This window comes from Oryzias melastigma, linkage group LG21, assembly GCF_002922805.2.
Source record: "Oryzias melastigma strain HK-1 linkage group LG21, ASM292280v2, whole genome shotgun sequence".
NCBI lineage: Eukaryota > Metazoa > Chordata > Actinopteri > Beloniformes > Adrianichthyidae > Oryzias > Oryzias melastigma.
In genome coordinates, this window is record NC_050532.1 from 15,152,696 (window position 1) to 15,163,466 (window position 10,771).

The window sequence follows — 10,771 nt, forward strand, 5'->3', positions numbered from 1 at the left end:
CAGAAATTTCTCAACTTTTTACTTATTTTTGGAGTATTTGATTTCAGAAGTTGAGAGTAAGACAGTCTTTGTAATGCAACCTTTCTTCAAAAGTTTAGGAAATATTTGCACCACAAGTATAAAACAGTGTCTCTTTTTTAACCATGTGTATATTTGATACACATTTCGGAAGCCTCCATCTCAGAATGATTCAAACTTTATGCCCTGTAATTCATCATCATTCCACTAGGGGCAGTAGAAGGGCTTTTCCTGCTCATTCAAAATAGCTGCTTCCATGCAACCTTTTGGTGGAAAAGTTTGTCAAATTTCCAAAACTTTGTGGTGGGAATATTTTCATCTATTTTAGATTCATTTTTAATGAATGCTTGCTGTATTGAAACAAAACATTTCTTAATAATTAATACTTTATGATACAGTTACACTAAGTTAAATTGTGCGGATCAAATATGAGACTGTGGGTAAACTAGCTATTTTTCTGCTCAATGATGTCGATATTTTTGCATTTAAAGCCAATTATTGTTGTGAACAAAGCCTTACCAAATTACCCCGCAGATCTTAGTTGATATATGTATATCTTACGAAAATTCACATTTCTGTAAATTCTTCGATATAGTAGGCTTTACAGGGTTCATTAGTGTGTGCTTTATATTGTAGGTTGGAAAAAGAAGTTGATGTTTGTGCTCTTTTAATGCAGATCCTCTCTCAGTGGGGGAATGTTCTTTTTTTCTTTTTTAATTTTCGAGAAAGTGAAGTGCAAGGACAAGTTTCATTCCTAGAACAACTGCATAATGGATCCACTCTCTCGCAAACGACAAACAAGCCTATTTTTAGTGTTGTTGTATCCAACACGAAGAAGAAAAAAAAGACACCAACTTCAGTCTTGTTTAAACTTATTTCAACAAAGTCTGGCCTTAGAGGCTTAATATGTTCAACCCAGTTGGTCTAAACTCCGCCCACATTCATGCACGTACCTCCCCGGTCAGCTGGCAGACGCTCCGCTTGATCTCGGTGGTCTCTTGAATTCCTGCAACACAAAGTGTGTGTGTGATTGTGTGTCAGGCAGGTGCTCTCTGGGTGGGTGTGTGGGGACGTGTACCTGGGCTGAACTCAAATCTCTGGGAGAGTCCGGACACGCTCTCAGTCTCGATTCCATCCACAAACCTGCAGGACAGATCATAGTCACCACTTCCCTGCACATGCACGCTTCACCTTGCAGAATATGTTGCCATAGAAACCAGAGTCGTAGCGTCTGCTCGGGCTCACATGCTGTTTGTGCACGTGTGTGCATCACCTGGGGCTGAGCTCTGGTGGCGCCCCGCTGAAGCTGACCACCGGAATCTGCAGCGTGCACGGACGCACGTGCTCAGAGGGGGCTCTGAGGGGCCGTGGAGCCATCAGCGGGGACCGCAGCGGGGAGCTGAGACCCCGGTTCAGGTGCACCGGTGATCGAGGGGGGCGGGACACGGTCCTCTGCTGCTCGTCCCCCTCCTCATCTTCACGGATGGATGGCAGCTTCTTCAGCAGAGAGCCGTTACTGTCCCAGTCCACCTGAGGACAGAGCGGGGACACCTGCTGTCACCAACCTGCAGCGCTGTGACGTGCCAGCAGGGGGCAGAAAAGCCCAACACGTGTCAGCTTTTTTTGATGAAGTCAACAGGAATCCTCCTTCCAGATCCTGTGTTGCAGTGTTGGGTGTTTCAGCTTTCTGTAATAAATGCATTTGTGTTACATCTGTCTGTTACACCTTTGTTAGGTACAGTTTTCCCATTTAAATCTGCTGTCTTCTCCATAGATAAGCATTAAAACTTATTGCCAGAATCACATGAACAACTGTGACTGCAGCAAGTGTGCACAGCATTAAAGAAACAGCCTGTTCCACCACAGAACAAGGAGGAGAGCGGTTCCTCCTCCTTCTCCCTGAGTTATTTTTATCCGTCACAATCCAATCTTAGCAGCGGGGACTTGTGGCAGCCAGTCAGGGAGAGCCCTCCCGCTTCTATTTTTAGAAACAGGAGAGCTTTAAATAGCAGCACGTGTCTATTCTAGTCCTTTGCTCCACATGTAAAGGCTGCCGCAGTTTTTAACTTCTATAAAATTCTGATCTGAGTCAGTTCTGTTGCAGCTGCTCTGCTGGTGGTGCAGGGGGTGTCTCAAACATCATCCCATCAATGCTGATCAATCTCATTCAACTGTGGTGATATTTGTGGATAATAAAGGCAGGACGTTGATGGCTGTCATGTATCCATCTGTTTCTTATCACTCTGCTCTGGTGCATATCATTTGTGCTCTTTTTCCCAGCTGCATTTGTCTTCTCCCAAATGTTATTGATGATGCAGATTTAGACCTGTAGGCCTCGTCTCCAGTATATCCACTTTAGCTCACATTCCTGTGACCTCTAACACGTTCAGAGCCAGAACAAGTCTGGATTTACAGAGGAGGAATTAAGTATTTGATCCCTCTGGCTGGAAAGACTTGATACTTCAGAGGTTTTTTGTAGTTGATGATCAGGTTTCTGCACACATTCTGCTCCACTCCTCTCTACAAATGACTTCTAAATCCTTCAGATTTGGCTGCTGTTGTTCTGTAACTCTGAGCTTCAGCTCTCTCCAGAGGTTTTCCATGCATGGAGGTCCAGAGACTGGTTGGACCTCTCTATGACCTTCATCTGCTCCTCCTGCAGTCATTCCTTGGTTGTCTTGGCTGGATGTTTTGGGTCATGATCGTGTTAGAAGACTCGTCCACCACACATTTAAGCCTCCTTCTGGAGGGAAGGAGGTTCTCACTCAGAATTTAACGGTACTAGGCTCCGCCCATCCCATGCTCACAGTGAAGTAGCCCTATGTAGAACAGCACAAACCATAATGCTTCCACCTCCATGCTTGACAGTGTGGATGGTGTTCTTGGGGTTGACAGGTTGAGCTGAAGCCAAAGAGCTACATGTTGGTCTGATCTGACCACAGCAGCTTCTCCAATCACTCTGAATCATGAAGGTGTTGATTGGTGAACGAGTCTTCTTAAGCGGACTTTGCTCTGCAGGATGTTAAAGCATTGTGGTGTGAAGTATCACTAGTGGTTTTCTTGGTGACTGTGGTTCCAGCTGCTTTCAGATCATCAACTGACTCCTGCTGTTGTTTTAGGACCATTTCTCTCTGTTCTCATGATCATGGAAACCCCAGCAGGTCAGATCTGGTTCTTAGTCCCTGTTACGGCCCCAACAGGCACACTGGCCTCAGTCTAGGGCAGGGGTCAGCAACCTTTAACATTTAAAGAGCCATTCGGGTCAATTTCTCACCAAATGCAACTCAATGGGAGCCACAAAGTCTTACAAAAATAAGAGGCTCCTTTGTATTTATGTTATTTTTACTATTATGATAAAAATCAACGAATTATTGTTTTTTGTACATCAATAAAACGTAAACACTATGAGAAAAATATCATTTCTTTTCTAAATATAAAATAGGTTAAACTTTTGCATAATTTACTTTCAAAATGAAAAACATAGGATCATCTCTAAGCAGCAAATATTGTAGTAGATAGTCTGATGTCGGCAGTAATTAGGAAAAAAAAAAAAAAACTATGTACAGTCTGTTTTATAGTTTTTGGTGGAAATTGATCAACTTAGATATGTAGAAATAATTTAGAGCTTATTGGTGACACTTATGATGTTTTTCAAACCATACAGCAATTAAAACCCTTGAAACAGTCAGCTTTATTATAATCTGGCTTGTGTGAATTATGGTTGTGCTGAAGTTTGGTGGTATACGGTGCTCTGTCAAACTGTTTTGGTATGACTGTGAAGCTGTAACGCCTGATGGATTGTTGGTCCATTGTGGGTACCGCAGTCAGGAGCCTGGTGGAGGGATACGTACTATTCTTCAAATGTTTGGGAATGAGTTGAATAAAGTTTGACTGTTTTGATGAATATGCCTCACTGTCACAAAAATAGGTTACGGTACTTTTTAAAATGAAAAACATTTCAATTTTCTTCAACCAGAGAGCCACAATGGAAGGGTCAAAGAGTCACATGTGGCTCTGGAGCCGCAGGTTGCGGACCCCTGGTCTAGGGGGAAGACAAAAAAAGGGCCATAACCTATGAAGCTGGACACCAAGAACATGAGGAACATAGTTTTATTAAAGGATAGAGGAAACGGTGTCCTGCAAAGAAACAAAATGAAATGATTAGTGTGCTCGTTAAGCCGCCTTTCTCCTTCAGAATCTACTGGAATTATGTTGATCATGTTAACAATTAAAAATGTCCTGAAATCTGTTCACTTAAACACCAGAAGGCGTCTGTGAGGAGCTCCAACAGTCATGTCCTCTGTTCCTCTTCCTGTTCTCTGCTCCTGGTTGTTTAGTTTTGAAGAACTGGGTCAGAACTGCAGCTGAAGCACATCTGATGAACTGGTGAAGTTTCATGGTCACACGCTTGCTGGGATTCTGCCTGAAGGCGGAAGAGGCTTGGTGCTGCAGAGCACACGGGCAGCCTCCTGGAGCTGCATAAAAAGCTCCACACAACAGCTCTGATCATGTCTGACGGGGGGAACAGCTGCTGGACTCCACTTGCAGGATGATGAGGGGAGGGGGGGCTCAAGCATGAACACGTACACCCATCTACAGGTACTCACATCGGCTCCGTGGCCCTCCCGCAGGTTGTAGGTGAGGTCGTGCTGGATCTCACTCACAAACTTCTGGGCGTACTCGGGGTAGAGGCGCAGGACCTCCCGCAGCCCCTTCAGGCTGATGTACTGCAGGTCGCAGTACGTCAGCGCCTTCACGTTGGCATTGGTCTTAATCACATGCTCTTTGGTCAGTGAGTCAGAACCAATCAGATCTCCTTTACCTGGGGAGGGAGTCCAGAAAAATGAAGATGTCAGCAGGGTGTCACAGAGGACAGGGGGAGCAAGTGGACTGAATTATTCCTCAAAGCTTCAGAAGCTAAGTTCTCTTTTCTGGTGGGGTCGATGGACACCGTCTGGATCTAGACACATAAACGTATTTCAAAAATCTACTCTAAGGCTGGAGTTCTGAAACTGCAGAGAGGGGAAACTGATGGAAAATTAACTGTGAAGGATGATGGACAAGATCCTGAGAAACTGCAGCTTGACAGTGCAGTAGAGAGAGCGTCCCGGTACATAACTCGGACAGTTTCAGGGTTTGCAGAGGTGTTGTCCGCATTTGCTGTTTACGGTGTAATTCACCAGAAGAGCCAGAAAAAAACACCCTCTGATGTATTCATTCCTGATCCTATCCATCCTGGTCACTCCCAAAGAGAACCTCAGCATCTTCATCTCTGCTACCTCCAGCTCTGCTTCCTGTCTTTTCTTCAGTCCCACTGTTTCTAGTCCAAACAACATGGCTGGTCTCACCACAGTCTTGTACACCTTTCCTTTCATTTGTGCTGAAACTCTTCTGTCACACATCACACCTGACACTTTTCTCCACCCATTCCAACCTGCTTGCACTCTCCTCTTCACTTCTTTTCCACACTCTCCATTACTCTGTACTGTTGACCCTAAATACTTAAACTCCTCCACCTTCTTTATCTCTTCTCCCTGTAACCTCACTCTTCCACTCTGGTTCCTCTCATTCACACACATGTACTCCGTCTATCCTCTAACCTTCATTCTTGTACCTTCATTGTATGGCTCATCAGCTTTATTCCTCTGTAGTTACCACAACTCTGCACATCTCCCTTATTCTTAAAAATGGGCACCATCACACTTCTCCTCCATTCCTCAGGCATCTTCTCACCACCTAAGATCCTGTTGAACAACCCGGTCAAAAACTCCACTGCCATCTCTCCTAGACACTTCCATACCTCCACAGGTATATCATCAGGAGAGTAATACCGTTATAGGGAGCATGCAAACAGTGGTGAGGAAAATTCCTAATGAGGTTTAGGGGGAGGGGGGCATCTGTCATGAACAGATGGAGTCAGAGACTACAGGATTTAGACAAATGAACATTAAAACAGCACAACACCTGTTGTAATATGAACAGACTTGTAACTGCAATAACAACAAGCAGAAAATGGACAAACACTAAACCTGAACAAAAGCACTGCAGTGACATGAGAACAAAAGGACGACGAACAAGACATTCACTGGAACACTGGAACAAAGATGGTGTAGCAACTGTAGCAAAAAATGGTTAGACAAACACAAAAACACTGACATTGCTGATACACCGCACTCAGATGGCTCACAGGAACTTTTAAGATCATGGACCAACTCGGTAAACTGTTAGGAAAAAACGTTCATGCACATTGTTTCTTGGGGGATGCTGCGGCCGTCAGGTTGTAGTGAACACTTAAACAACACATAAGCATACACATTAATGGGTAAGAAGGACCACCCAGTGAATCTACCCTCTTAGTAGCAAAACTGGAGGCTTAAGGTCACTGAGCCAAAGAGAGAGAGCCATGAAAACCCAATCTGACTCACCCAGAATAGCCAGTACAGTGTTGTCCTTCAGTACCTCCATGGAGCCTGAGCACACAAAGTAGATGGCCTGCAGGGCATCCCCCTGGCGGATGAGGAACTCCCCTGGAGCGCAGAAGGAGGTCTTGATGATGAGGGAAAGGGAGCGCAGGCAGCCCCTGCTGGCCGACTCAAACAGGGGCAGCTGAAGCAGCTCCTTGTTCAGGTGCATGGCAATGTCGGCGCGCAGCTCGTCTGGGAAATCTTTCAGCAGCTGGGAAGTCAGGCAAGACATGGTCAGGGATTTCAAGGGAGAGTAGGTCTTCACTCAGCCTCTACTCTGACCCTCAGAGGAACTGAGAGGTTTAGACATGAGCCTGAGAAGGACAGACACTCAGATCCTGCTCCTGCAGACCAGAGCTTCCACATCCTGGACTTCCAGGGCCTTTGTCCTGCGTGTCTCACCGGAAACAGTTGTGGTCACTGAGACAAGGCTGTCTGACAAAGCCTCTCCTGTTTGATAAAATCTTCTTCATACTCCATACTTTTTAACTTTCATGAGTTTGTTTTTAACAGAATCTTCTGGATTTTGATGACTTTTTCTTCCAAGTGAGATTTGTTAGAGTTCTGGGGAGTAGGATTGATAGATCTATTTTCATGTCAAAGCACAAGTGAATTTTCTCCCATAGAATCACTCTAGTCTTGAACCAGTGTCTGCATGGTTGGTTGGTCTCTCTGGCAGGAACAGCAGCAATGAGGCTGGAAGTCGGACCCTCATCACTCTCAAATCCCAGCAGGTCTCCTAAAAAACCCTGTGGAGTGAGTGGAGGGCTCTTGGAAAACAGTTTGGTCCCAGACTGTGGAGGTATGGGATCCAACACAAATGGGCCTGACAACAGCTGTATGACAGATAGGAGCTGAACGATGGTCAGCTCTCTCCACTCTCAGTAAGCTGGTTCAAATCTGGATCCTCTCTGTGTAGAGTTTACATGTTCTCCTCGTGCATGTGTATGTTTTCTTTTGGAATTCCAGACATTTTTAAACAACTCAGTCATTGAAATATTTCCACCATTTCCTTTCAGTCCGTTATGTCATTGTGTGTCTCTGATGTGATAGTCATTCATTTCCTCTGCTGAACTGGTCTACATGCCGGTAATAGGATTTAATTCAATACTAATGATCATCTGTTGGGGGGGGCCAGCATTACAGCCAACAGTGTACCGCCTACCGGAGAGCATTGGAGGAGAAGGGGGGGGGGGTATGAGCCGTTTGCTGCAACCATAGACCTTACATTAACGTGGTTATTAAGCCAGTGAAGTCTCCATTTTTCCACATTACAGTTGCCCCCATTTTGGAGCCAGATGACAGTGATTGGTCCGAGCCAATCTGAGTCACGTTTTTGGATGAACTACCGTCTGAAGAAGTATTCAGTTAGCATCCTTCCTACACTACTCATACATGATCCGTAGCAGTGGTCCCCAACCCCCGGGCTGTGGAGCGGCAGTGGTTCGTGGGGCAGTTGGTATCGAGCTGCAGACAGAAAATAATAAATGCCTGTGCTAGCTTAGATGATCTTCAATTATTTTCTGATCCCAAAGGCAGTTTTACTTTGAAAAACTGAGGATTCTATTCACAACACCTGTCTTGGTCATGTGACTAGCTACTTGCTTGGCTACCTGGATTGCTAAGCTAGTAGCTCAAAGCTACTCAAGCCTAAGCTGATATGAACAAAGAGCATTTTCTGCTGTTTCTGAATGACATGTTGAAGATGTAAGCAACTGTCCTCTCACCTCGTTGACATCTATGCCGTTATTGACTGACCAGGTGGTCTGGAAACACTCCAACATGCGCTGCTCCAAAGCTTTGGGAAGCCGATGGACCCTGATGAAGTCTTTTAAGTCTTTGGTGCGAGTGTGGTAAAGCGACCGGCGGGAGTACATCCTCTGGATGATGGCTGTCACATTACCAAAGACCACAGCATGCATCAGTGCTGTAGAAACAAGAGTTGAAGAGTTAGTAAAAGGGGCCCTACCATGAGAATTCTACTTTTTGAGGTTTTAAAAGCATTTTACTGTTAATTCCTCCCTATAAACAACATCAAATTTTGATCTGTTCATGCATTTAAGAGTAATCCTCTAAAAATCTGCACAGTCTGCAGCAGCCCCTCCCATACCCACGAAAATGAGCGGTTGGAAACGTGCTGATGTAAGATAGATGCCAACAGCTCCCTCTAGGAAAAATCTGTGCTGCAAGCTCCGCCTCCAGACCAACATAACCCTTGATTTCTCCACAGAGCTAGTGATGATCAGCAAAAAACATTCATTTTAGATGCAGAATACTATATATCTTGAAGTTGTGTCCTGTCTTCACTAAATTCCAGCTCAAACAGGAGTTTGTTACTTTAAACGGGTTGTTCCTTTAAGACCACCCACCCCCGGTCACACAGTCGTGAAGGAGCTGTGTGTGGGGCCGGGCCATTGCTACACTAGTCCTGCAGATATATCATATGTGCATCCATCTTTGAAGGCAGCAGCTGGGTGGCTGGGTGGCTCAGTGGGTTAAGTATAGGGTTTGCGCGCAGGAGCTCTGGGTTCAGTCCCCAGGGGGGTCCACTGATCTCCATCCAGATTGGGTCCTTAGGTAAACCCCTTGATGCTAGGGGTGAGCCAAAAATATTGATTTCGTGATATTTAGTCCTGCGATCGATTCTCGATGGGTTCTCACCAAGTATTGACATTATATTTACATTTGAGGACGCTGTTGTGCTGAGTCGTGACGGTACTGTTGAGCAGCTGGGTGCGCTGCGTCGGACATTTAATAGCAATGCACGCGCTCATTCGGGAGAAGTACCGGTGAGATACAGGCTCTGTAGCGCGTGTGTGAAGCATGTCTACCTGTCAGCATTTATCATCCATCTGTAGGAGATCCAGACGGTAAGAAGTGACTTTGTCTGAGCGGTAGAATGTCAGCGATCAATTACTTCCTGTTTGCTGTGGGAACTGGGCGCGCGCTTCGCAGTTGTTTGTGTGTACTTAAAGTAGCGTCGGAATTTTTGTTTTCAGGAACTTCGGTGTTTAACCTCCCGGTGTACGGTGTAACTTTGGTAAATTTATGGTGTGAAGTTTTAAAATAAATGTAATTACTTTTTGCTAATGTTAATTTAAAGTCATTCTTAAATTAAAAAATGCAGGATTTGATGTATGAACTTAAATTAAAAAATGTAATTAAAATAAAGTACATGAATTCACTGTAAAATTAGGGAGGTTGCTAATTAATTGAAGCACTTAAAATTATATTTATTGCCATTATTCTGTGTGTTTTAAGGTTTTTACCTATTGACTGCTGACTGACCAAATGGAAAAATGATAAAAATTGGAAAAATAATCTCAAGTGACAGTCTGAGTAAATCAGCCTTTATTTTTGGATGCTCAGCCCTTTTCTAGTGAGGGAAAAGTGCACAAAAAATTAGGTCAATTTTGAGAGAGGCTGTAAAACATTATATTCATCATCCTTTGGAGTGACGTTAGACGTTAGGTATATAGCTGTCGCCACTTGAATTATTAAATGTTTGTTCTGTTGCTTACAACAATTCTGAGCTGCTGTGTTCTGCAGACAGAAATTGCTTCTGACATTTGTACATTTGTACGTGGCAGCATGCTCCTAATGAGATGACGGATGGTGTCTTGTGGCATTTCCTCCCAGATCTGTGTGAGGGCATCCCCGAGTTGTTGTACAGTCTGAGGAGCAACCTGGCGGCGCCTAATGGACCCAAACATAATGTCCCAGAGATGTTCTATTGGGTTTAAGTCAGGGGATGGTGAAGGCCATTCAATTGTTTCAATTCCTTCATCCTCCAGGTACTGCCTGCATACTCTTGACACGTGAGGCCGGGCATTGTCGTGTATTAGGAGGAAACCAGGACCTACTGCACCAGCGTAGGGTCTGACAATGGGTTCAAGGATTTCATCTGGATACCTTATGGCAGTCAGAGCACCATTTCCAAGGCAGTAGAGGTCGGACAACATGATCAACTTCTATAGGGTTAAGGAATCTCCTCATACTGCCAGTAGAGATAATTATCAAGCCAAAATCAGCACGAATGAAAACCAGCCAAAAAAGATCAAGAGGGAGAAACTTGAAATGACCTCCACATGTAACACCAGTCCTGTTTGGAGGGTTTTCTAATTGTTGCCACTGAAGTGCACCTGTTGTTAATTTCATGAACACCAATACATCTGAAATTGATTAACGAGGCCCTCAGCTAATTAACCAACCAGAAAATTATCAGACAGGTTTAATCCAGTTCATGCCAGGCCCAATAAAAAAAGTGTTCCTTTAATTTTTGTGAGCAG

General features: G+C 44.5%; 1 protein-coding gene across 1 annotated transcript in view; it reads right to left on the reverse strand.

The window, feature by feature from the left end:
- Positions 1-1,104: 1,104 nt before the first annotated feature.
- Positions 1,105-10,771, reverse strand: part of kcnh3 (potassium voltage-gated channel, subfamily H (eag-related), member 3) — a 129,804-nt gene continuing 120,137 nt past the window's right edge. Inside the window, exons 9-12 of the mRNA XM_036209543.1 lie at positions 8,210-8,409; positions 6,444-6,693; positions 4,626-4,840; positions 1,105-1,548 (exon numbers count right to left, since the gene is read on the reverse strand). Coding sequence (XP_036065436.1) covers positions 1,288-1,548; positions 4,626-4,840; positions 6,444-6,693; positions 8,210-8,409 — 926 coding nt within the window. The 3' untranslated portion in view covers positions 1,105-1,287. The remainder of the gene's footprint in view (positions 1,549-4,625; positions 4,841-6,443; positions 6,694-8,209; positions 8,410-10,771) is intronic.